This window comes from Pleuronectes platessa, chromosome 13 (genome assembly GCF_947347685.1).
Source record: "Pleuronectes platessa chromosome 13, fPlePla1.1, whole genome shotgun sequence".
Classification (NCBI taxonomy): Eukaryota; Metazoa; Chordata; class Actinopteri; order Pleuronectiformes; family Pleuronectidae; genus Pleuronectes; species Pleuronectes platessa.
In genome coordinates this window covers 24,261,205-24,288,371 of record NC_070638.1, presented here as the reverse complement: position 1 = coordinate 24,288,371, position 27,167 = coordinate 24,261,205, and the positions used below count along the sequence as shown (strand labels likewise).

Here is a 27,167-nt window from a genome sequence, read left to right as displayed (position 1 = left end):
ACTTCTCTCTTTATGTGTAACTTTATTAAAGTCCAGCGAACACGACACACTTCTTGTTCGTAACTCTGACACTCCTCTCATCCACCACTGTATTCTTCACTCCCCTTCCTCATTCACCCTTGATACGCCAACTCATCAGCCAATGAGAGCCTGGCATCCCACAAAACCCTACAGCCATTGGCCTAGAACTTTCACGTGCCCCACCCCTACCTGTTCACTGACCCTCGGGACATTTCAATACTTTCTCCTCAGGAGAGACGCTGTCTAAATCGAATGCTTTCACCATGTCGTTGCTCAGTGCCCGTAAGATGTCCGCGATTTAGCCTAACCGAAACCAACTAACTAGACTTATCACTACGTTACCCATCACTCATGGCACACATATGCAGACCAAACAAGCAACGTATTCCAAGTGTTTTCTTCTCTGGCCAGTGTCTCGGCTCCGTGCCACACAACTTGGTAGAAGGAAGCTTCATGGATCAGAGATGAACCTATACGGCTCTGTTGAGCCGTATAGTGAATGAATCTGGAATCTTCTCTCAAAAAATATTTCCCCCCCAACATGGTTATTCTCTAACAATAGGTTTCATCCAGTATCTAAAAGCCAAAAATATAATAGTAACTTTTAAGTTAGGCTGTCAAATATATGTAGTAAAGTAGAAAATATATTTTTTAAGTGTTTATCAAAAGCAGCATAAAATGACACCGACACACACACGATAATTTGTCCATCGTCTTGTGGTGCTTAGTTCCTGGCGGAAACCATCAGCTGAAATGGCCTAGTCGGTAAAGCGTTCGGTCTCTAACCAGATCGACCCGGGTTCAAATCCCAGTCATTCACATTTTCAAGCTGGCTATATGTTACACTTAAAATTGGCAGTGTCCTATTAATTGCAAAATATCTTACACTATGTTAATTTAAATTAATCAAATATTAAAAAAAAGCTGCGGGCTTCTACGCAGGATGTGCGCAATGGCCTTCTGCAATGGCCTTCTGCGCAGAAGCAGGATGTGCGCAGTGGGCTTCTGGCGCAGTTTTTTTTTCTTTTTTTTTTTCCCCATTTAATTTAATTAAAAAACTATATATATTTAATTTAATTTAATTTTTTTATATTTAATTTTATATTTAATTTTTTTTTATTACATTTCATCATCATTTCTCCGCGCTGGTTCAGGGGTAAATGATGCTGGTCTTCACAGGTGACTGACCTACGCAAGCCTGTAGACGCCACCCCCCCCCCCCCACAGGAGATTATGTGCTTGTGTGTGTGGCTGCGGCGCTTCCTGGTTCTTCCCGGCACTACGCTGCCGTTTGAACAGCCAAAGTATTTAACATGGGCGAGGAAAGGAGGCGGAGCGCTTTTCACAGCGCTTCTACCTCCGGTGCGTCCCGGGGTTAGAGGATGATGGTGTGACGTTAATGTATTGTTTTACATTGCATGTGTCACGTCGTGATAAATCAGTCTCCTATGTCGCCTGTACCAGGAGCCGCCCCTGTCACTGGTTATCTTGGCTCGCTGTCTGGCCGGTAACCAGCCGTCTGGACCGCTCCGTGAAGAAGGAGGAGGAGATGTTTCTTTACTTGGAATGCGGCCACTTTATTTCTCGGATATACAGCAGGAGCAACACTCGCATCACCTCTAGGTGCTCCGTCACTTCTCCTTATAAACACACTTTTAGCATATTTTCCCACAATACCCTGGTGCACTACGTCACACACTACAAACTTTCCTTAAAGGGGCAGGCCATGCCTGCAACACAACAGCTCTCGGTCTCATATACAGATGGCAAGAGAAAGCAGAGACGCAGACTCAGCAACTACATCCGAGATCCGATGCACCTTGTTATAATCTGAGGGATATTTACACACTGTCTGATAAAAATTCCGACAGTAAAGGCAAGGGGTAGTGATGGATAAGGTTTTATTTAACAAGTTAAGTCTTTCATTCTCACTGTCCACCTTAAAACTATGAAATTAACTGAAATATGGACTAGTTCAGAATTTAAATGGTGAACTATGAACGTGAACTATTCATGTTTACTTGTATGAACTGAACTTTGAACTAGTTCATGAGAGTAGTGAACTTGCACAACACTGGTAATATTACCGTTACACTTTGGTATTGCATGTAACTTATTATTACTTACTGATGTCTATTTTTGACTCTTGCTGCTGTAATATTGTAAATTACCCCACGATGGGCCTAATAAAGGATTATCTTGTCTTATATTCACAGCCCCTCCGATATCAAAGGCAAGATCATTTCCAGCTACAATGTTGTAAATTTCCCATTTGTCTTAATTAAAACATGGATTTATTTATAGTTTTTCTATACCCGGATATACAAGCCATTACCAGGAATTATTTGGCGATGTGTTTTTACAGTCCTTCAAGTGTCAGATAAAATATTATTTTCTCGTCCGAAATTGGGACATTTACTCTGAAAATGTTCGTGTTGTCAACTGGAAGCATTGACGTGTGTACACCTTACACTGCCGCTAACTTTGCCAAGTCCGAGCCAGGGTCCACTCGCTCTTCATTTACTATAACGGTCTGAATAAGTGCGCACTCCAAATTGAGGTGCAGCGAATATGTGTCCGTTGGCCAAAGAGCATAAAGCAAGAAACACACAGTTTGACAGTGAGGCCATATATCGATGAGCGGCAACAACTTTGGTCATACAAGTTGGCAAAGATACTAATACTTCAGATAATAATCTCTATTGTTGGGATTTTAAATATTAGCTTCTCTGTGTATGTGTCTGTGAGATGGCATTAGAACTGAAACTCTAAACAATACAGTTTGGGTCAGATTAAAGAAGATTATATTATGAGTTCAAGCAGTTGATAGGTTCTGGAGGAAAGACGGAGTGACATTGTTTTGTTTCGTTGTTTTGGTTTCGTGGATCCTAATGTTTACATTAACAGAACATACAGCCGATAAAGCAGGAACATAATATTATTTACTCCAATGGTCAAATCCACTGGCCTTCAATATGTCAGCTGTGTCAAGGCTGGTCATGAAGAGAAGATTTTGTTTAGCAACTATCAGAGGAGGAGTGAGATTGGGTGCTGCTGCTCCTTGTCACTTCCTGGATTCCAGTGCCAAGAGGCGTGGGACTACGCCTGCGCATAACCGAGGAAGAACCAAGGAAGACTTCCCCTCGTTATTGACCAATCCGGTTCTACCTACTGTTATAAAATATTACAGACGCCGGCTGTTTGATGCGCCTCGCAACTTGGGTTTTGATGCGACTCGAGACTTCCCCGGGGCTGCTAGAGTGCCGGGGTAGTGTGTTGGATGCCCATCGTTTTGCTGTAAACTTTTCATACCTTTTCATTGCTTCTAAATAAATACTTGATTGAACCAAACCGAGTCCGGTTCTTCTCATATTTAGGATAAACGAACACGCAACGACACTATCTTTGATAGAGAACGTGATCGGGGGAGAATTGTTATCAAAACACTATTGACAGATGCTAATATCAGGTCTGAACATGGCCACCTTGTTCTTTAATGGATTGTTTTTACATGAAATAACATTAATTAAAAATCAATAAACGATCAAAAATTTCAACAAATAATTAAATAACCGAACTTTCTTGTCTGGATGTGATGAGCTGGTTGACATGTCTAGACGAAAAGAACAGCTTGCATGTGACAGGTGATAACATATTTCTTAGAAAAATTATTCATCGATTTTAGCTCTTGTTATAGCAGCACTCTGGGCCACAACCGTTTAACATATTCCGACATTGTACTGTACAAAGTATCAGAAAGATAGAACAAACGAAACAGTCGAATAGACAATCGTGACAAACACACAACACCCCCACCGTAGTGGCTGATGCTGCAGTCCAAGGCGTGCGTAGTGGTTTGGCGCTGGCGCGCTGGAGAGTGGCGGATGTACGGTTCGCTCGGGGGCTGCAGCTTAGCACCGACGCTCTCCCGTTTTGAGCCAGGGACTGCGCTTCATTGACTGACTCTGGAGGCGTGCATTGACAGCCATGTCTCAAGAGAACAGTATGAGTTTCAATGAACTTTTCAGAGACGTCAAATTCTACCTGGTGGGGGACATTGACCATAAGGTGAGCCTCAGGAAGTTAGCTTCTTCTTGCTTTGTAGCATGCTAACTAGCTAAAACCATTCAGTGTGAATGAATACTGCAGCAGAAGCTAACTAGCTAGCTAACTGAGTGCCATGCTATATCGGAAAAAGTGAGCTGACATAAAAGTACTGTAGCGTTCTTTGCGTTGTGTGTTGTACAGTTGTGTGGTTCTCCAGGACTGTAAATATACTGTACAGAAGCTGCTTAGCGCTGCACTTCTTTAGCATTACCACAGATGTGTATCTGCCTGCTCCTAGGCTTCGATTTATCTTCCTATGTTCGTTTAAAAACGTGTTTGTAGGTGATCTTTTATGCTGCCAGCGTTCAAACCCCCAGCACTGTTAACACTAATCTGCTAATTCGAAGCGCTTTTAAACGCTCCTATAGATATATATCGATCAGACACGATCAGACTGCAGCAACCTGTCAGTGTCCACATCCTGCTGAATAGTGAGCCCCATAATGCGCGTGTGTGAAAGCGTTGATACTGGAAACCCCTGGCCAGAACAGTTTTTCCTGCCAAATAGTGACTCCTATTTTTTTTACTAATACTCCTACTTTTTTGCAGCGACTAGTGAAGCCATTCTAATATTAACTATTATTACTAAGTAACATTCAACAGATTTGTCTACTTTAATGAGCTCAGTCTGACAAAACCAGATACAAATAAGGCCTATGCTGGCCAATTCATGTCAATAAGCCATACTGAAACAGTAGAGGGTATTTGTAGCATGTCCGGCTGTGATAAATCAGCTTCTACACATAAGACAAACATAATAAAAAATCGGTCTGTACTCCATACTGAGATTTGACATACAAGTTCATATGACGCAGCCTTTGAGGTCTGAAGGGCATTTTAACACTGGAAAATCCGGACTAGTGTTCATGTCTTTGTAACATTGTATACATTGGATCAAGTTAGTTTGATTTCACAATTGGCTGTTGTATGATATACGTATGTCCTGGTATCATCGCTAATGTGGGCTATAGTAAAGAAAAAAGTAGTCCGTTTGAATGGAGGAAATTAATGAACAAGTTCATCTGATCAATTTCGTACTACTACTGCTACTACTCACCACTTTGCCGACGATAGCATGGCTGAAGTGTTTGAGTCCACAAAACACTTTCGGAGTTTCATTGGTAAATAGCGTTGCAGCCAAATCCAGTGTAATAAAGGTAAATGGTGACTGATTCTTCAAATGTAAAAAAGCAACATTTGACTAAATAATCTGCTTATGCTCCAGGTTGTGCAGCTTCTGAAGGCAGGAAAAGGGAAGGAGGTGTCTTACAATGCCCTCGCCACTCACATCATTGCAGAGGACGGAGACAACCCAGAGGTGGGCGAGTCCAGGGAGGTATTTGATCTGCCGGTTGTCAAGGTAAGGGTTGTGCTACAGTAGCTCTCCGTTGAACAATGTTGGGCTTTGACCATTGTCGGAATTGGTATTAACACATGTCTTGGGCGCTGTCATCACAATTATTTAATTTGCTTTCCCATCAGTGGCATCATATCTCCTTTGTGCATGGGACAGCGTGGTTGAAATGGTCAAATGTTCAAGCCACATTTTTTTCTTGTTGGACTTACTACCTGTATAATATAACCTTTTAGTCATATTGTGTCTAGAAGGATCAGAGAAACAAGTTGAGCAAACGTTAAAGGCTACCCAGCCCACAGCCCCTCATGGCTCCCTGTGTCTGCCAAGCAGATTGGAGGAAAGAACAGTTTCAGCACATATTATTCATACAGCGTATGAAAATGTTTAAAGAGGAGAACACATTTTAGTGACTGTCACTTCCCGACCGGCTGAATGAAGAGAGGGAGCGCCAAAAAAATCACAAAAGTTATAAATTCCTGACTGAGCTTCTAAAAACTGTTAAAAAATATAACTTTTCCGACCCCCAAATGTATGAAAGGACCCCAAATTACCACAGTAAATGCACTTACTGGAGCTGTGCATGGCTCCCTGTTGTCTGCCTCAGACTTGGAGGCACTGCGGCCGGACTGTGTAGCTTCTCCCAGCTGTAGAGTGGTCCTTGGTCTCTGCGTCCATAGCCAGGGACTGTTTATATATCGCAAGTCATGTCTTCATTGCGATATACAACAAGGTTATTGCATATCACATGATTTCATAATATCATGCAGCCCTACTGTGACATTGTGGACATTCTAACCTGAGAAAGTGGGCGCTGAATTGAAAAAAAAGACCTGCGTCGTACATTCGCTATTCATAAAGCCAGTGTGGCCCAGGCTTTAGGTATCTTTGTTGTTATCCTTTTAAATTACAAACCCCTGAGCTTCACATAATGTGCTTTGAAATAGGGAAGTTTTTTTTCAAGACTAACGATTATAAAACCCATAAGCTTGGCATTTTAAAAACTGTCTCCTACTGCAGTTTGTTTTCATACGGGGATAACAAATGTCAAACAATATATTTTGTGAGGTAATGATTTTGCTAATTTTCTAAATGTTCAGTAATAAAACAAAAGTGAATGATGTTAATTTGAACCAGTGTATCGAAGAGAAAAAATAACTTTCTTTCTTTTTTCCAGCCATCCTGGGTGACTCTCTCAGTCCGATGTGGAGACCTGTTACCGTATCCTTCTACCTACAAATCCAAAATATAACAATAGAAGAGGAAACAGAAAACAGAATTTTAATGTTTTGAATTGCATAAAAGAAGGTTTTCTCAATGATTCATTGCCCCAAAGCATGACTGTACGGAATATGTCAACATTTCAGTTCTTTTCCATAACCCTGGACACAACAGAGTTACTGGATTCTCCCCTGAATCAGAACAGATATTCTTTGGTGTGACAGCTTGTCTTCCCAGGGTAAGAGTGTTTTTGGAGAATATTTTCAAGATTTTATTACATGTTTCGTTTAAGCAGTAGGTGGAATAGAAACCTTGGCATTTAAATTTGACTTGAAACAGCGTCATTTCCAGCATGTTTTTAGCCTAACACCAGCATAGAAACTCTAGCTCAAGTAGTGTTTCGGCAGTGTTATTGCTACGCTTACCTTCACCTACGCACAACTATGAATGCTCGGCCACGTGTTTACCTGCGGAGTAGCTTCGATGCAGAAGCAAGAATCCTCTTTAAATTGGATTAGTGATCAAGCAGTATAAAGGCACCACGAACTGACCAATCAGTTCCTCATTATGCATTTGTATACTTATATCAATATACAGTAGAAATTGAATAAAAGTATCATTGCCATAGTATTCTAAATATATGATAATCATCCTAATTACTTCTTTAGAGTATTATTTTATTGTATTTTTTATCTATAACCCACCATGGTAGCACCTGAAGAATAAGGCTAAAACTTTCATTCTCACAATGAGAATACATGTACATTACGCATTAATGTAATGAAAATATAAACAAAAGTACAGTCCGATCTCTTCCTCCATACCACAATCCATACATTATAAACTATTTCTTCAAGCCAAGGTAATTGCAGAAATAGATATTTTTCATGATGTCTCATTTTTGATAAGGTGGTAGGTTACACAGTATTTTACGTTATAAAAAAATACTTTTGTTACTGTTTACTTTATGTAGCTCCCGATTTATTTATTTTTTTGGTAACACTGGGCCTGAAAACAGATACAGGGGAAATACTGCTTGTGTGTGTGTGCTTGTTTGTACACAGCTTCCAGATGATCTAAACACCTTGTGGGCTTACATTACCTTTTATGGAGGAGAATGTCAGCTTAACCTCAACAAGAGGGTCACCCACTTAGTGGTTAAGGAATCAAAAGGGGTAAGTGCTAGATGTATGTGTATTTTGTACTATCTCATCATGGCAAGAAAAACTAAGTGAGGCCTTTGGAATTATGAGCATCTATGTAAAGATTTGCCTTTAAACAGTGTCTGATCCAATCTAAATTAAAAAAAAATGAGCCTTTTGGAGTAGCCCAGCCTCAGAACACTGACCATAACCCAATCTAGGTGCTGTGAAATGAACTCAAGAGTGTCTTTCACACCAGATGTCCTAAAAAATATGACTCAGGTGAAGCAGTTCTGTAAGGAACTCTCCTGAACGTTGTGCAGGTCTGATCCACATCGAAAGGAAAGTGCTTGCTTCAGGTTTTTGCTGCCGAAGGTTTTTTTTCCACCAGCACTGTGATGGGTGTGTTCAATGAAGATATAGAAAATTCTAATTGTGTGTAATTAGCACATTGTTTTTGTCTATACTTATGACTTAGATGAAGACTGGTTGATATTTTATGATCAATAAATGCAAAAACTAGGTAATTCCAAAGTGTTCTCACATTTGTTCTTTCTACTGACTTCATCATCTGTGCTGCTGATATGACATTAAATTGACACAAATGCTTGTGATCTAAAAAAATTATTTGTAGGTGCACCCAAAAAGTTTTTTTACGTTTTCTACTTGTCGTGCAGGTTCAACTAACATAGGTTTTGTTTGTGGTTGTATATTTCTTTTCCTTCCAGGCAAAGTTTGAGTGTGCCCTGAAACACTCTGGTATCAAGATTGTTACCCCGGACTGGATTACAGATTCTGTTAAAGGTAATTAATGTTAGTGCTCTCAGTCTGATATATGTATGCAATAATTTACTTGCATTGTTTTGTTGTTATGCCTTTGCACTGGCAACAGCCATTGGCTGGAGGCACAGTTATGGCCTCTTCAGTGGGATATCATAAGATTGGTTTGAGGGAAGATTTGACATAAATGTCCACTTGGTGACCTTGTTTCAATCTTCTTCAAAGAAACTGCACAAGATTTTCAGATTTCTGAAGAGATTGGATTATATAATGTGACCTGTAAGTTTTGATGTTTCCACACTAGTGTTTGTCTCTGCCATTTTTCAAATGACTCTAGAGAGTAGACGACATTATCAGGTGATAAAAAAGAGGCATGGGATTGGCTGCCCCCACCGCAGTGTGTATTATAACTGACCTGTCTAATCAATTATTATTGCCAACTATTTTTATAACTTATTATAATTAATTAGGTGTTGCCGCACTAATTTCTATGATTATTTTCCTTCAGGTCACTGTGACCTTTAATGACTGAAACTTAATCACTTTATCTTTAAAAACATGTGACGACTGATCAAAAGTTCAAAATTTCCCTCAAGAGGCCACGACCTTTGAACAATGACATTTATCAGTTAATTAGTGAGTCCAATTGAATTGTACCAGATGTAATGAAATTCCAATCAGGCAGTCCTAATATATCAGGTTCAAAGGCACTGAGGTCACTGTGACCTTGACCTTTGACCCCCCAACATCTAATCATTATCCTACAGTGAATATTTGTACTAAATTTGAAGAAATTCCCTCATAGCAGTCAGATATCACGTTCACGAGAATGGGACAGAAGGATGTACGTACTGACAACCCCTAATCATTATGCCTCCAGCTCCTGGCTGTCCCTGGTGCGGAGGCATAAAAAATTATCATTATCATTATCATCACGCGGGATATGATTTACTGTATAATTAAAGTTTGTTCAAATCTGTGTGCTGTCTGTTGATAATTAATCTCAAAGACTAAGAGCGTTTTCTGAGATTGACTTGATTGGTTTACTAGAATCTAACCAATTACTTCCTCTTATTAATTTCAAGATATTTAACTGCTAACCGTTTTGTGTATTAAAAATATAAACATAATTGGTACTTGTTTTAAGTAGGCTCTACATAACTTGGATCGATTTAGCTGACATTTGTATGTTTCCTCTTTTACAGACAAGAGCAGGAAGGATGAGGCTCTCTATCATCCTAGACTAATATACGTGGAGCCTGAGGAAGAAGAAGAGAGTGAAGCAGAGTCGTATGAACAGCACTCTCATTCAGACGGAAGCTTCAGCCCTCGACGAACCCAGCTCTCCAGCTGTGACTCGTCTGGTGATTCCAGTCCCAGAAGAAGACCAGGCCCCAAAAAAATTGTTAATTCTGTGTCTCCAACGCCCCTTCGAAAACCTGAGCGCCGCAGTGAGCGTATGTTCGATGACTCGGACGATGATTCCCCGATAGAGAAGGAGGGTACCAACCTCAACTGGACGCCTGCTGAGGTTGTTGCGCCAACACCCCCTATTCTGACCGGCACAGCTAGACGCCGGGCTGGGCCACCCACCAACAAAGACTCAACGTCATCTACAGGCAGTGGGCTGATCAACCTCTGTGCTACTGTGCCTCCTGTACCTGGCAGTGGGGCAGCATCACCTGCAGAGGCCCTCCCTGGTGCTGTTGCCATCAGTCAAAGCACACAGCAAGGTCAGTATGTCAGGTCGTATATTCTTTGAGGTAACAGACCGAGAACCAGTGTTCTTGCTCACTATAGTCTGTCAGACTATAATATCAGTTTAGATGTATAGCACATTGTGTGAGCTGAGTCTGCTGAGTTCTAGTAGTCCAATGTCCTATTCATATTATCCTTTGGGCTTCATGCATTTTCTTCTGCTTTTTTGGTTTATCAGTTCCAGAAAGCTGGAGTCCAGCCGCCAGAACCCTCCGCAACATTACTAACAGCTCTGAGATGCAGCCAGCCAATCGACCTGTCAACATAGTACATGTGAGAAATTTTCTCTATTTTGATTGGATGTTTTTCCTTGCTGCTGTCCCTGAGGCAGCAAGAGTAGAGTAACATGTCATAACCGATCGTAGCTATGATATAATATTCTTGTCCAACATTAGTAATGTGTTCTTTACATTATAACTTCTAAATGTTTGTCCAGATCATTCAGAATCTCACAGCCAATCAGTCAAAGCCACTGGAGCAGCAGAGCAACCAGAGCAATGCTCAAACCCCGAATAGTGCCAACCCTATTCTGTTCAGTCAGTCCAAATTGGCTGCAGAGCAGCATCAGCACTTACTGCAACAGTCACACCAGGCTGCCCAGCAACAGCATCAACAGTTACCACAGCAACCACAACATCCTATAATGCACCTCCAACAACAACAACAACAACAACAACAACAACAACAACAGCAGCAGCAGCCGAATCAGATGATGCCACTACATCACCATCAGCAACACAATCAACAGCAACAGTCCCAAGCTGCACAGCAACAAAGTTTCCCGCAGTTGCCCCAACAGCAGCAACAGTTTCTACAACAACAACAACAACAACAACAGCAAATGCAGCAACAAATGTTTTCACAGCAGCAGCAAGCATTCTCCCAGCAGCAGCAGCAGCTGCGGCCACAGCAGCTCCTGCGCCCTGGTTTACAGCAGCTGCAACAGCAACAAGCTCTGCACCAACAGCTTCAACAGTTCCAACAGCAACGTATGCAAATATTACAGCAACAACAGAATCCACAGCAGTTACACCAACAGCATCTACAGCAGCAGCAACAGCATTTCCTACAACAACAACAACAACAACAACAACAACAACAACACATGCAACAGATGCATCAGCAGCAGCACCTGCAGAACCAGCAACAGGCTCTGCAGCATCAGAATCAGCAGGCCCTACAGCAACAGCAGCAGACGACGAAGACAACGCTACAGCCTCAGCTCCAGCAGCCGGCACATATTACCCAGCTGTTTGGACACGAGCTGGGACAAGAAAGTGAGTACAACCAGAGTTAGTGTTGTGGGAGACCATGGTTACCCTAGGCCATACTGTATTTTACGGGACTAACACAATGACTGTATATAAAGATGTACGACACGTCTCCACTTCCTTCACAGAGGAAAAAAAAGAAGAAAGAAACCAAAATGTCTTGGATACTGATGCAAGTGTCTTGTGCTGGTGACTAGGGCTGCAACTAACAACTATTCTGATAGTCGTTTAATCTATCGATTATTGAAATGATTAATCGACTAATCGGATTATGAATCACAGAAATTCTCAATTGCTCTTATTTAGCCATCAGCTTTACAATTTTGCTTGAGGTTGTTCGCGGCATGTGATGACTGAAAATAAAGACAATAAAGATCGATACTTCATTCAAATATAATATAATTTTTTTAATTTAAATTCAAGTTTCCCTTTTTCCTGTCAACCAAGAATAGGCCAAGTTCAGATACTAAAAATAAATTAAAAATCAAGAATCCATTTTTTTTCTGGTAGCCACTTAAGAGCACTTTTCTAAGGGTATGTCTGGGCGGTTTCTATTAGGAGACTCCAAAGGACCCTTGGTAACCATTGTCACTTCACAGTGAAAGAAAAAGGGCATTCAAACACACACACACACCCCTCCTCCAGATCAGAAGTGACTCCTACAGACACACACAGAGTGAAACAGAGGGCCATACACAAAACACAACCAATACAACCCTTTTTTGCCTTTAAAGCTGTTCGTCTTTACGCAGTGATTTCCTCGCTGTCCCTTTAACTTTAGACCTTGACACGTCACATCTGCATGTTGGAAATTTCATTGGCTAAACGAAATGCCAGTCATCAGAACAATCGGTTGCAATTGGCTCAGTCTTTACACGTCAGAAGAGGGGCAAGCTCTGTCCATCAACGAGGTGTCTCATTGGCTATTGTTGGCTGTGGACAACCCATGCCAGCTGCTATTGGGTCAAGTGAGCTGTCAATCTAAAGTTTAGAGTCTAGCCGCCATTTTTAAAGCAAGAGGGCGGCTGTGTTTACATGTAAACAGGAGTTACGAGGGAAAATATATCAAAGTTTACACGTATCTGCTGGCTGCTCTGAGATTACGCAACAGCAGTCTGTGGCTATTCTTTGATGTAATAGTGTGTTTTGGACTGGCAATGTACCAAGACCATTTTTGTTGGAATGTTATCAATCTGTTGATTTATTATGATGCTTCTTAGGTGAGTGACGTTGACTTTGTTATTGTTTCGTTTTTGTTGAGGGTCTAACTGAGACGTTGATTGTACCGACTGTGGTGATCTTAGCTTTCCAAAGATATGTTGCATCAGTACCTAGCTGTACGACGCAGTTCTGTAAATAACAATTTTCTAAAGGAAAGGGAAAGTAGAAGCAATAATAACATCAACAAAAACTACAGTCTTCCTCGCCTGCATAATTGGGATTAAAAAAGACGTTTGTCAGGCAATAGGATAACATTACACTTGTAAACTTGTAATTTTTTTTTTTATTAATGACAATTCCAAATTATAGCATTTTTAAGATTGATAAATTTAAATCAAACTAAAACATACCACACCATAATTACATTTGGTTGTCTCTTTGTTATTTAGAACATTTTCTTTTTGTGATCAAACTCAAAGATAACCTCTATCCTTTAGCAATTGGGGCATCGTAGCCTTTGCACTTTTTTTTTATAGCTAATATAGGATGGTAGAATACAACTTTTTTCTTTTCTTGTTAAAATAAACAAACAACCAATCCTTTACATATTTAAATGTGAATGTGAAATCTGAATCTTAGCCCATCTGTAGAATTCTATTATAAACTATAAATGAGGCCTGAAATGTCGTTCAGCCCATTGCACTTCTCTGTGCCTATCTGTGGCAGTAGCCTTCAGTTTTGATAGATTATTAATCATCATGTGTATCAGGTAGTTGTGTAGGTGGGACATTCTTCAAGAGGCCAGTCTGATGACCATCATGGCCAAAATTTGAAAATGTATTCATACTCGTAGAAATTCTTAAAAACGTAGATTATTAGATTAGCTTGACCTGCAGATTCACCTCTTAATTTTGTATTTATTATATATTTCAGTTCCACAAGATGGCTTCCTGTTAGGCTGTGTGTTTGCTATTGCTGACTACCCAGAACAGATGGCTGACAAACAACTCCTGGGCACATGGAAAAGGGTAAGACATTCAGTCACACAGAAAAATATGATTGCCTCCCTCTAGCACTGCCTGGGCCAAATGAGCAGCATATTTTACATAAATGTTTGCTGATCTGCTTCCCCAGGTCATCCAGGCGTGTGGAGGTACTGTTGACCCAAACCTGACCAGTCGTTGCACACACTTGCTGTGTGAGAGCCAAGTCAGTAACATGTATGTTCAGGTAAGGATGCGTGCTAAAAAGAACATGCACTACTCAAGAAAGTACTCAACCCCTCACGTGTGATGGTATATTTTTTAATTTTGTATAAATATTACTAGTAATATACTCACCTGTTGTCTTAGAACAGCAAGAGATAATATAGAACATGAATAGGTCAAAAAGTAAACATGTTGACCAGAAAAGGCATTGGGTCTATTACTGCTGCGTGCTGTGTCACACATCAGCGCTTTTCAAATTCTTAAAATAATTTTTTTAATGTCTATGACAGGACTTTCTTTCATGTCTGCAATATTATGAAAATTTGACAACGTCCGGTCTCAAACAGATTCTGGGAAAGTAGTCTATGCATTTTTTTACCTCTAGACTGGGCTACTGTAATTCTTTATAATATCAGTTAGATAATAATCAGTAGGGCTGTAAAAACCCTCAAACTGAGACAGCAATCACGGTTCAAATGTCCATGGCTTCCCTGCTCAACCCCACAAGCTGTGACAGCTGGAGTTGCAGCCTTTTGAAATCTCATCATGTTACGCCTGGGACACACTGGCTGCGTTTGTGCCACAGAGCGGCTGTGTGTCACGGTTTCTATCTCTTTCCCCGTTTTCCACCAACCTCTCCTCTCCCTGATTTTTCTCCTCTCACCTCAAGCGGTGGATGGCCAGCCACACTGAGTCTGCTTCTGTTACAGGTTTCTTACTGTTGAATAGGAGTTTTGTCTCCGCTGTCATCAAGTGCTTGCTTGTTGTGGAAACTGTTGGGTTTTCTCTATAAATTTGTATGGTTATGTCCTTGCTTTGTAAATTGCCTTGAGATAATGCATAGCACTATACATATATATTTGAAATTAACTGAATTGAAAGGAGTTTAATGAATAACATAAATAATGTCCATCTATCCTGCTCCATGGATTGGTAAAACGTGTCATCTCTGTCATCGTTATTGATCCGTTTGGTGTTCTCTCTGTCAGGCACTAAGAGAAGGGAAACGCTGTGTAACAGCCCACTGGCTCAACACTGTACTGAAGAGGAAGAGGATGGTTCCTCCTCATCGAACACTACATCTGCCCTTTGCCTTCCCTCCTGGAGCAAAGCCCTGCTCTCAGCATGTAGGTTCAAACCACACAAAGAACTGCTCCTTTTTTCTCACATTCACGTTGGTTACCAGCCTGACCCTGTCTGGTTCATTTAATGATGGCACTGATTTAAATTCCACTGATTTAAATATAAATGAAATGTCCTTTTTGATAGTCCGTCAGTCAGTCAGGTGAAAGTCTAAATGATTTGAGAGTCTAACCCATTTAGATCCAAGAGCTATCTTGCCCTCTGGATGACCTTCTTGTTATAAATGAGAAGAAAAACATTAGAGTTTTTCAACTTGAATTATTTGTTCAGCAAGATCTTATCTGTGATTTAGGTGTTCCTTAATCTTATTTGAGCAGTGTGTTCCATCACATTATCACATTCTTGAAAACCATTACATCATATAAAACGTGCTCGCATCTCAGTCTTAAGGGTATATACACATAAATGTTATATCAGGTCTAAATGTTAAGAAGTCTCTAATATGTCCCTTTACATGGAAGCATTCTAACCATCAAGCTGAATTATCTCACTGTGATATGTAAAAAGAATATAACTCCATCCCTCCATTTTACACAGCCTTATTAGTTTATCCGGTGAAAAACTGATGCATAAACTCTTCCTCTAGGGCAGCAGTGGCAATCTTTAATATTTGTTAGCTTCATTCCAAAGCCCTTAATCTTCAGGCTGATTATTACATATATATTACATTTGGAATCTTTTCATACATGTTTGGACTGTGAATAGTTATTTGGGATGAGATGGGACATGATCCCTAGAAGCCTCCACAGTAGAATTTAATCTGGAGGAGGTGGAGCAGGGTTTGACGGAGCAACCTCGCAATTCTATGTTCTCTCTCTATTTTCCTTTTCCCGCCAATTATGAATTGACAGAAAAAACTGTCAATGATCTGAAAATCTTAAATATATTATCTAGGGCAGCAGGGCTCCATCTGATTGGTCAAATATATTAGCACCATTTATCACAGTTCAAGCATTCTTTTGAGATATGCATATCATGCATGTTATCGCGATGCTGATACATTTGCTTTATATCGTGCAGCCCTAGAGAACACTCACTCAGTATTGCTGTTGAATTGTGATTATTTTTTTATGTTTTTTACATATGACTGCCATCTCTTTATTCTAACCTCTTTTGATTTCATTCTCCTCAGATTATATCAGTAACAGGTTTTGTGGATGCTGACAGAGATGACCTTAAGCTGATGGCCTACCTGGCGGGTGCCAGATACACTGGATATCTGTGTCGCAGTAATACAGTCCTCATCTGTAAAGAGTAAGATTTGCTAGGGTTCAATGATCTACCATCAGTTTTGAATCTTCTCTGCCACCTAGCCATATTGATTTGTGCTGGTGAAGTGTTGATGATGTGGTTGTCTTGCTTATCTTTCCTCAGACCTAATGGGCTTAAATATGAGAAGGCCAAGGAGTGGAAGATCCCATGTGTAAATGCACAGTGGTTGTGTGATATACTGCTTGGAAATTTTGAAGCACTGAGACAGATTCAACACAGCAGATACTCCATCTATACACAACCTGAGCCACTGGTGCCCAACCTACAACTGGTCCAGAACCTACTGAGTATGTATTGCTGAATGGACTATCTTTAAATAAGACAATTATGCTATATTGGCAATTGCATTTTATTATACAGCCAACTGTTATATATATATATATATGTATGTATGTATGTATGTGTGTATGTGTATATTTGTCTGTGTAGGTATATATGCATGTTTGCGAATGATGCATTGATGTGGGTATGAATACAATTGTCTTTCCTTCTCTGTAGCTGCTTGGAGAACACCAATCAAAGTATCTCCTGAAGCTTTGGCGGTGAGTTTGTTGAAGTGCTGTTGCCTAAGATGAATGTAATATTTTGATTCACACGTGTTTAGTAATCACAAATTCCTCTGGCTTCTTAATTGTTTTAACTAGGGATGGGCATAATTAATCGACGATCGATTAATTGATCATTAAGAATTTCGTCGATGAAATAATTTTTTCATCGAGAAATTCGCTAATTACACATTTGACCACGGGGGGCAGTGTTTGAAAAAAACGCCACAGTCCTACTCAGTTACCTGCGACTAGCTGCGAGTTACCGTGTAGTTCCATTTCCAAAGTAAACATGAAGAGGTCATGGCGAAGGGTTGCATGGGACCATTTTGAGTTAAAAAACGACTTGGTTCACTGCCAATACTGCGAAGCTATCCCAGAGGCTGGGGGAGACAAGGAGCCTGCGTTGTCTGACACGGACGAGAGGAGCGCAAACACCGGAGCCGCGGCCAGGCTAGCCAAGTTAGCACGGAGCTACCTGTGTATCAGGGCGACGTCAGTCCCCTCAGAGCGGGTTTTTCGGCGGCTGGACTGACGGTCACTAGGCTGCGTTCGCGTCTGACCCCAGAGCAGTTTAACATGCTCATCTGTCTCAACACAAATCCGTAGGCTGGTGCTGAAGTTGTATGTGAGTTACTGGTTATTTTTATGAAGCTTTCTCGACTCGGTACCTTGTTTGATAGATTTGAGTTACATTTGGCAAAACCTGTCAGACCTAAGTATTATATATTTGTAGTTGTTGTTTAACATTATGTTTTTTTAAATTATTATTATTTTATTTTGGAGGAAAAAAAAACGAGGGTCAGTTGTGTTTAGTAGCATCGGCTTCTAGCTGTCGGCTCCGCTGCTTAAGATTACGGCAGCGCATATTTTGTTCATCTTGTAATAAAGATCTCAATGAGGAAACATGCTTTTTTTGCATTTCTGCATTTTAATGTAGCTTATAAATAGTGAATTTTTGAACTTGAAAATATTAATGATTAATCGAAAATTCGTCATTAACTCTCCCGACGATCGACGAAGACAATTTAATCGAGCGCCCATCCCTAGTTTTAACGTTCAAGAGAGTTTTGAGTAACAAGTTGCTAATTTACTGTGGTACGTTTTACAACCGCTAGTGTCTCTTTCAAAACAATGCACAAATGATGATAGAGAACCATTGTCTTTATCATTCCCTCCCTCACACGCTCTATATGAATATGTGCTCACTCAGTGGAAAGTCATCTTCAGTGTTCACATCCTCATTAGGCAAGCTACTTCAGAAAAAAACTGGTGACAGCAGCTACATAGAAGTTTAAAAGTCCACTCCATGTGTTTATGGGCTTTTTATAATAACAAATTAATGAACTATCTGTATGTATGTTGTGCGTTTTATCAGAGGACCAAGTTGAGTTGATTCAGTAGAATAATGTGATCTTTCTTGTAGTTATTCAAACATTTTATGTGAGAACTTCTTAAAAAAGGAGGTGGCAGCTGATGATGGATCCTAATTGACGGCAGTGGACAATGACTATGGACTATAGTGGCATCCGATCTTGATGGTGGATCATAGGGCTACTCGATTATGGGAAAAATTATAATCACGATTATTTTGGACAATATCAAAATCACGATTATTTAAACGATTATTAATGTGCCCTTATTCTGAAGTCTATGCTTTATTTTTTTAATCACTTACGGTTCCGGTAAACAGCGATGCGTGTCTTATTTCTCCGTGAAACCAGGATATCGGTTCCCGGTTATTCAAACCCTTAATGATGGCAACCCTAACACTCTATGACCGACTGACTGGCGCGGAGAAATGCGGGTCCTGTCTGACAAGTCTGAACAGCCAATCGGGTGCGCGCTTGAGAATAGCGCTGCCGACGCGGCCGCTACATGGTCTGCTGCTGCCCTCCCTGCTTTTCCACTCGCGCTGTTTTTTTCACCGCCGATCACCACACACACAACTCGCCCCCTTCACTTTACTGCTGCTTGAGAGTGAGAGCCAGTCAGCTGGGCCGCTGAATGCTTTGGGGGAAGGACTGAATTGCGCATGCGCGTCTCTTTCGAAAAAAAGGCCAAATAATTGTTTCAACTCGATTACAGTAGTTTGGAGATCGTATGACCCCATAATCGTAATCACGATTACATTTCGATTAATCGAGCAGCCCTAGTGGATCATGATCTTGCTGGCAGCTGACCATAGACTATGATTGCAGCAGGATTGCTTGTTATATAGTACACTTGACTCAACACTTGATCTATTGCACTTCTCTCTGTCCTGGGAGAGGGATCCCTCACATGTGTCTCTCTCTGAGGTTTCTACGTATTTTACCCTGTTAAAAGTGTTTTTAGTAGTTTTTCCTTACTCTTGTTGTGGGTTAAGTGCAGAGGCTTTCACACCATGTTAAAGCCCTATGAGACAAATTGTGATTTGTGAATATGGGCTATACAAATAAAATTTTATTGATTGATTGAAAAACGTTGCCTGTTTATACATGGTGCTGAGCTCACTGAAAATTTAAAATGCAATCATCATCTACTTACCACCATGCCGATGGAGGGGTGGGTGAAGTGTTTAAGTCCACAAAACAATCTTGGAGTTTCAGGTTTAAACAGCGTTGCATTAAAATCCAATACAATTCAAGAAACTGATGATCAATTGTTCACATGTAAAAAAACACAAGAAAAAAACCTTCCATACTGATCCTGTGATTTCATCCAAGTTTCTGTAAGCCTTGACATTCAAATTCAACTCGAAACAACAGTGTCATTTTTGTAAGACCTTCCTTAGTAAAACTCCGATATGATTGCGACCTCAAACTCTGGAGAAGCAGATAAAATCATAATCTGGAGGCATAATTCTAAGAACTATGGACCCGTCCTTCGTGTCCAGACTTGTTTGGATTTTTTTTATGTTTCCCATATTTTAGTGCTTACATATGACTTGATATGGTTCTGTCACCAGAGAGGAGAGCAAACAGGCTTGTGTGTGGTTCATCTGGTTGTCTGGTTAAGATTTGGCGCTATACAACTAAAATTGATTTGAAAGTCTTCTTTTATTTTTTTGTGTGGTGTAGAACCTCCAGCTGTTGCAAAAGCAAAAGATCGCTGTTTCCACTAGCCAGCCTGCAAACAAGAAGGCCAGGTCAGTACAACAGATATGTTTACACACTGTGTGTCGCAGTGACATGCCACATTTCCAGATTAGCAGTATAAAGATAAGTATTGTAACCATAATATAACTTTTTCTGCAGACTGGATGAGATGCAGTCCCCAAGTAAGATGCTTCCTCCAGAGTCCACTCCTCAAGTACTGTTCACAGGCTTTGAGCCTTCACAAGTACAGCAGTACACAAAGGTAAAATCAGCTGGATTTCTTGCCCCTGCAATTATTTTATTATGTTGTCTCATCTCACTTGCACACATACAGATTAACACTAGAACACCACAATTATAACATACATTATGTCAACAGGTCAGTAACTAACTATTAGAAGCTAATGTTGTACTATCAATCATGCGATAAGTACAGCTATACCTATACAACAATGATCTCCTGTGACTAATTGTCTATTTCTAATGATTTCTGACCTTGCCCCCCTGCAGAGGTTACATGCTTTAGGTGGGGAAGTAGCAGACAGCAGTCAGAAGGTGACTCACCTGGTGGCCAGTAAGGTCACGCGCACCGTTAAGTTCCTTACTGCCATGTCTGTGGTCAAACACATTGTTAGCCCAGAGTGGCTGGAGGAGAGCTGGAGGAGCCAGAAGTTTGTGGGTATGGTGTGTGAGTGTGTGTATGCATGCATGGAGAGCAGCCATTCAGATACTACTGAAAATAATTTGTTTAAATTGAAAATGCCTTATTTAATTAACTGTTGAAAAAAATCCTATTTAAAAACCGATTTCTCAAATGGTCTGTGTGTGCGTGCGTTTGTTGCAGATGAGCAGGCTCACAGTCTGAAGGATGCAGAGGCAGAGGTGTTGTTTGGATTCAGTCTGGAGGAATCACTAAAGAGAGCCCACAGTTCACCTCTCTTCAAGGTCAGACAACAAGCTTCAATCCCACACAATGTGATACCAGATTTAACTAGATGGAAAGAATGAAGAGTTGTACATGTGTACAAAGGCAATTGGACTTGCTGGTGTCTCTTGAAGAGGTTTCAACTCTCAGAGATCAGATCATAAGCAGACGCGATAAGTATGTGAGTTCACACCTGGCATCGAAATGTGTCGTGAATGTGTCTCATATGGCCACTTGTGATCACATCTCATTTCCCTGCTCTATATGCTGTTTGGCAATGAGTCCCAATCTCCCACTGTGCTGAGCATGTGCGAAAGGCAAACTGCTGAGAAAATCCTGACCCAATTCTCTGGAGGTATGCTATAACAGCGGTCCCCAACCTTTTTTGCGCTACGGACCGGTTGGATGTCAGACAATATTTTCACGGACCGGCCTTTAAGGTGTGGCTACGGAACCTCACTACGGAGGCCCTCTGCTACGGCCTCTGGTGACATTGGTAGATTTTATTTTTATTTAACGAACTTAACGAATTGTTAATACGCGGCCTCAAATTAATTATTGCGTGGTAAGTTACCAGCAAGACCGAGACAGATGGATTCCAAAGCTCCATCACGCACATGCTGCGCTTCTGTGCGTTTTGGAGAGTTTTTTTGATTTTTTTTTTTTCAAATACATCCACTGATGTCACTACAGATGTGATTTCGGAAATGGCATCAGAGTTTTCTGCCTCTAATTTAATCCAGAACACCGGCAGAGCTGTTTTCTCGAACATACTTTTAAGGCCGCCGTCATTTACGATCTCTAGCAGCTGATCTTCTTCTTGCACAGACACCTGGTTTGTAGGTTTGTGTTTAGCGAAAAAGTCACGTGACCGAGACAAGCGTCTTGACATGCGTAAAGCATGAGTTATAACGAATTGGATCTGGTCATTTTTCAAAATAAAACACTGTTCGAATCAGATAATAAATAAAAGAGAAAAAATGAAAGTTGTTTATTCTTTCTGTGCGGCCCGGTACCAAATGACCCACGGCCCGGTCCACGGCCCGGGGGTTGGGGACCATTGCCCTTTAGGACAAGTCTGAAACAGCTTGTCTGAAACTTCAACAGATGTCACCTTGTCTGAGCGAGAAGGTGACATACAAAAGGTTGCAGCTGACCACAAAGGTTTGCATCGGGGATAGGCATAATTAATCGAAGATTGATTATTGATCATTAAGAATTTGGATGACATCATTTTTCATCGACGAAAAATTTCGTCGATGGCGTTATGTGGCAGGAGGTCGGAATATCCGAGTTGCCTGGAACGCAGCACAGTGAGGATGTTAGCAGCTGGAGGAAGAAGCCCGGAATTAGTCTCCGTTGCTCGGCATCATGTCCGCACACACACCCTCAGTCCATGGGGAAGGGACAGACCCGGGTCTGGGTGAGGGGTTCCGTGAGTGAGGACGTGACAACAACCGGACTGAGAGGTCGAGAACCGTCAAATCCAGCTAGCTCTCAGCAGCTAGCTGCTGCTCTCTCCGTCGGCTAGCTGCTGCTCTCATCGGCTCTAAGAGTTCAACAGCGCATATTTTCAAGTGTGTCCAGGGAACGGATCCCGTTTAACTGCCACAAGAGTTGTTCATCTTAAGATCTCAATGAGGAAACACGCTGTTTTTTTTCTATTTTCACTACATTTTAATATAGCCTATAAATAGTGAATTTGAATATAAAAATATTAGTGATTAATCGAAAATCGATCGTTAATTCTCCCGACAATTTAATCGAATGCCCATCCCTAGTTCGCACGGTACAACAGGTTTACAAAATGGATTGTTTCGTCATATAACACAGTAATGGGGAATGAAAATTGTGAATGAATCTCTAAGGTGTTTATGTTTCTATATGCAAATATAAAGAGATCTACTAAAGTTGCACCCTTGGTTGAGCTACTGAAATTAAGGAAAGAGGATACTAGCAAAGTTTTTCCTGCGTAGTGACAATCGAAAACAGTGTGGACATTAGGTGGTTGGTGCGTCTGCTCCCCGCAGTTGACGGAGATTCTCTATCACAAGCACCCACAGCTGTGGTCAATGTTTGTAATGATCAATATAGATTAGAACAGATTTTGTGCCTGTCCCTCACTGACCATCTGCCTGCCCTTTTCATGTGATGGGTTTTGTAGGGGAAGTACTTCTACCTCACCCCGGGGATCTGCCCAAGTCTCAGCACCATGAAGCCCATTCTGGAGAGTGCTGGAGGAAAGCTGCTGGCCAAACAGCCTTCTTACAGAAAGATTATGGAGCACAAACAGAATAAGGTCCTTAAAATTACTTGGAATTCTTGAATATACCTGTCAAGTTTGTGACCTGAAAATCAACGATCTTCAAGGAAAAGCTGTCAATATGCAGCATTAGGTTGGAATGATACAGTATCTGATGTACCAGAAAATGCATTGACAGAAACAATGCTCTTTATTTGACTTAATTTGTACTAATGTACAGATGTCTTACTACATGTCGGCTTTGTTTTGCAGAACCTTCCAGAGATCATCTTAATTTCCTGTGACAATGACCTGCACCTCTGTAGAGAATACTTTTTGAAGAACATTGGTAAGACACGAACACACAGGCTATGAGCCAACAAACAAAGTTTTCCCTCCCTCTCTATATTTGTTGACTAATTTCCATGTTTATGTCACAATTTGTCGATCTTTAGGATCCTGTAGAACTGGAGCCACTTGAAAAAATACTACATAACACTACCACAGAACAACTGGTGGTGAATAAATCCATGTGGTGTTATTAAAGCCCCTGCAATGATTTTTTAACTTGTTACTTAACAGTCTCATTTTCATATTGCTGCCTCTTTATGAGCTACAACAGCAAATGAGACAATCAGAGAGATAATTACCTTTTTCTATAAACCACTGTGATCTGGTTTGATTATTCACGATGTCAGACTCAATGATTTTATGTAGTCAGGCTGGAAAAGCCTATGTTTACATTTCCACCAACATGGGGTTCAGTTTAAACACTTCTTTTATCTCCCCGGAGATCCTTGGCTAAGCAGAGACCACCGGCGTCGCTATCCCACCAGCGAAACGAGCTGGGCTTCCAGCTAGGCTACATGCTAACCTGTACAGACCAGCGCTCCCGAGTCTGTTCCTCGACAAATCCAGATCTCTTATAAACAAGATGAATAGAAGCATAATGAGAACTACGCCTCCATTGTACTACTATCATCGCAGAGATCTGGCTAAAAAACAACATTCTGTGTGCGATGATCAAAGAACACGGCTGCTGCACAGCTGGAGCCCTGGAGCAATTATTTACACTGCTGCCCAGACCTAGAACTCCTAATACCGTTCTTTTTTCCAAGGGAATTGACAATAATTACAATTATGGCGGTATACATTCCCCCACAAGCTAAGGCTCAGGGAGCGCCTGAAATGCTTTATGACATCACAAACAGATGACGGCTCATCCTGACGGCGTGATCATCGTAGCAGGGGACTTCAATCATGCATTCTCAAACTGCTCAAATGCTCAAACGTCATAAAATTTGAATTTCCCAACCAGATCCCAATAACAATCATACAGCAACAGAAAGATACGTTACATCATCCCTATACTTCCTGCAAAGAGTCTTTATGTTACGGCGAGACCGTGCTTTTTACGACTTGAGACTTGAAAAGCTATCGCTTTCCACAGAGGCACCAAAATAAGCTCAAACGAATAGTTCCTTGTAGGGGCTTCAAGTAGACTGTACAAGTGAGCAACGCTTGGTTATCTGTGTCTCTAAACAATGATGTTCCTGTTGAAATTGTGCTGATGTGTTGCATTGCATCTCTAATGTTGTCTGTTGTCTCTGCTGTCTAGATGTCCACAATGCTGAGTTCATTCTGACAGGAGTTCTGACCCAGCAACTCGACTATGACTCATATCCTTTCCAGACAATATCAGCTCAGGACAAAGGGCTTTTTATTTGACAACTTTTCTGAACACTGTTCTTACACAAAGATCCACCTATATACAATTTAATGTATTTGGACAGTTCCACAGTTTCTTCTGGCTTTGTTTCAAACTCAGTTTTGAATTAAAACAATGAACACTACAGTGCTACAGGTAAGCTTTAATGTGAATCTGAACCTGATCTACATCAATAAGTACTGCATTGGAGATATGTCGCTTTTAACACACCCACAGTTAAAGGTTTCAGCCTGATTGTCTCACTACTATTGTAGCCCTCTTCCCATTCTAGGACAATTCCTTAATGTAAGAAAAACCTAGACAGCAGAACACACTTTTTGTTTCTGACTGGAAAACACAATTAGACAACATGGCTAAGCATTGTGTTACATACCGTTGCAATTTCCAGTTGCATTTTTTTTAATTTATTACCTAAATAAGCATTTCATTCTGTTCTAGCCTGCTATCTAATGGCAAAGAAAAGAAATGGCAGGGCTAAACTTGCTGACCGCTGCTTCCAAATGCACTGAATCATTAAAGGCCAAACTGCTCATTCAACTTTGAAATATGAGATGAGCTTTTACTTTTTCCTACCCTCTTTCAAATAGTCAGATTGATTGTTAGTTGTTTCATCGGTCCTTAGAAAGAAAAAATTAATTTCTAGATCCTCCACTTGATCTGGATCTGCACCAACATTTAATGTTTTTTCCTCTTGTTCTGTCTCACCACTTCTCAACATTTCATGGATATCAGTTGAGTAGCTTTTGTGTAATCCTTAACACAAAGAGAGAATACCTAGTTCTAAGCACAAAATCAAACAGCATACCAGCATGAGCAGGTTGTCAGGTGCTCTAGCCAATAAACTCGTTCCTAACAGTTTCCTTGCACAATGTTTTTAAGGAACAGACTATTACATGCCAGCTAAAGAGCTGCTGTTTTAGGAGAAGCTGTTACCCATTTGTTTGGCCATCACATAACGGCACTAGTAAGATCCTTATACTTTCCCATTTTTTTTGCTTCAAACACATCAATAATGAAGTGTAATGTCAGCTTGCATCAGCCTGTTATTCCACATCCCACTTCTACAATTAACATGACCAATTTGTCAAAAATCCAACTTAAGCTGAACTCAGTAGCTCCCAATGTGTCCATCGTCTTTATACTGAGAGAATATTAGCAAGACTAATGTTTTCATATCCAACGATCTGTACTACAGTGATGTGTGCTCTGGAAAACAATTGTGTTCCTTGACATTTACACATATAAATTCACTTGATGGTGAAGCAATGATTGCAAGAAACGGAAGAGGAATAGGGAAGCTACCTGTGTACACTAGTCACATCTACTTTTCTATGTTTTTAATTATGTGCATAGATTTCCAGTCATTTTGTAGCCTTTTGTTACCTGTTTCAGAATAAATAAATTGATGTTATTTTTGTGAAATTAATATTTAAATTATAGAGGATTTAAAAATGTTCTTGTTTTCAAATAGAATGTGTAAAGACTTCAGCTCAAACACTGCTTTGGAATAAAGTTTGTGGAAATCTCGACCATTTTTTCTTTCTGATTATGTTTCTTGGATGTTTGGTCAAAGATAGTCTCCAGTCTGTTAAATGGATTCCCATGTAAGGACACATGCACAGAAGTTCTGGGAATTAATTTAAGCTTTTACTACAGATCAAACAATCGACTTCCTCCAGAAATGGGCATATTTCAGAACAAAAGCTCAGCCTCAGCTTCTTGTCACAGGAGCATTTGAAAGCTTTCTTGAGGGTATTCCTCACAGGTTTCAACAGATAATTCCAGATAGATTTGATATAATTAACTGTTAATGAGGGTTTTGGGTAGTTACTGGTAAAGTCCTAATTGGTGGCTGTCAGACAGATAGCCTGGGGTCATGTGTGGATGGGGGTGCCGGGTGGGAGGGAGTCTGCTGTGTTGCCTGTGGTGCTGCCCTCTAAACTACCAGACACTGATTTAGAGAGTCTGAGCCAAGGTCATGTGCTATATATTCGATTTGTCTGCTGCCATATTCATTGGCAACACTGTGGTTGTTTCACTTTATGTCTCTCAGCCCTATGATAGATTGGTGACCTGTCCAAGGTCTATTCCACCTCTCCCAATATCAACTGAGATTTGCTCTAGCCCCCCGCAACCCTCAAAGCATAAGTTGTTTAGATGGATGGATGGATGGCGATGCAGTTTTTTTAAGAACAGAGGAGGAAGACA

General features: G+C 40.7%; 1 protein-coding gene across 2 annotated transcripts; it reads left to right on the top strand.

The window, feature by feature from the left end:
* The first annotated feature begins 3,894 nt into the window (after positions 1 to 3,894).
* On the top strand, positions 3,895 to 26,488 carry paxip1 (PAX interacting (with transcription-activation domain) protein 1). 2 transcript variants are annotated; one of them, XM_053437875.1, is made up of 23 exons: positions 3,895 to 4,089; positions 5,354 to 5,488; positions 6,660 to 6,703; positions 6,878 to 6,941; positions 7,768 to 7,878; positions 8,574 to 8,649; positions 9,831 to 10,358; positions 10,562 to 10,656; positions 10,820 to 11,660; positions 13,749 to 13,843; positions 13,950 to 14,045; positions 15,013 to 15,150; positions 16,299 to 16,420; positions 16,541 to 16,725; positions 16,937 to 16,980; positions 20,046 to 20,113; positions 20,223 to 20,325; positions 20,574 to 20,742; positions 20,908 to 21,008; positions 23,153 to 23,287; positions 23,504 to 23,579; positions 24,849 to 24,913; positions 26,203 to 26,488. In XM_053437875.1, the coding sequence occupies exons 1-23, from the start codon at positions 4,009 to 4,011 to the stop codon at positions 26,212 to 26,214; spliced, it is 3,384 nt and encodes a 1,127-aa protein (XP_053293850.1). In that variant the 5' UTR covers positions 3,895 to 4,008; the 3' UTR covers positions 26,215 to 26,488. The 2 variants fall into 2 exon arrangements, with proteins under 2 accessions (XP_053293850.1, XP_053293849.1); XM_053437874.1 differs by having other exon boundaries at positions 24,849 to 26,488.
* The last annotated feature ends 679 nt before the right edge of the window (positions 26,489 to 27,167 follow it).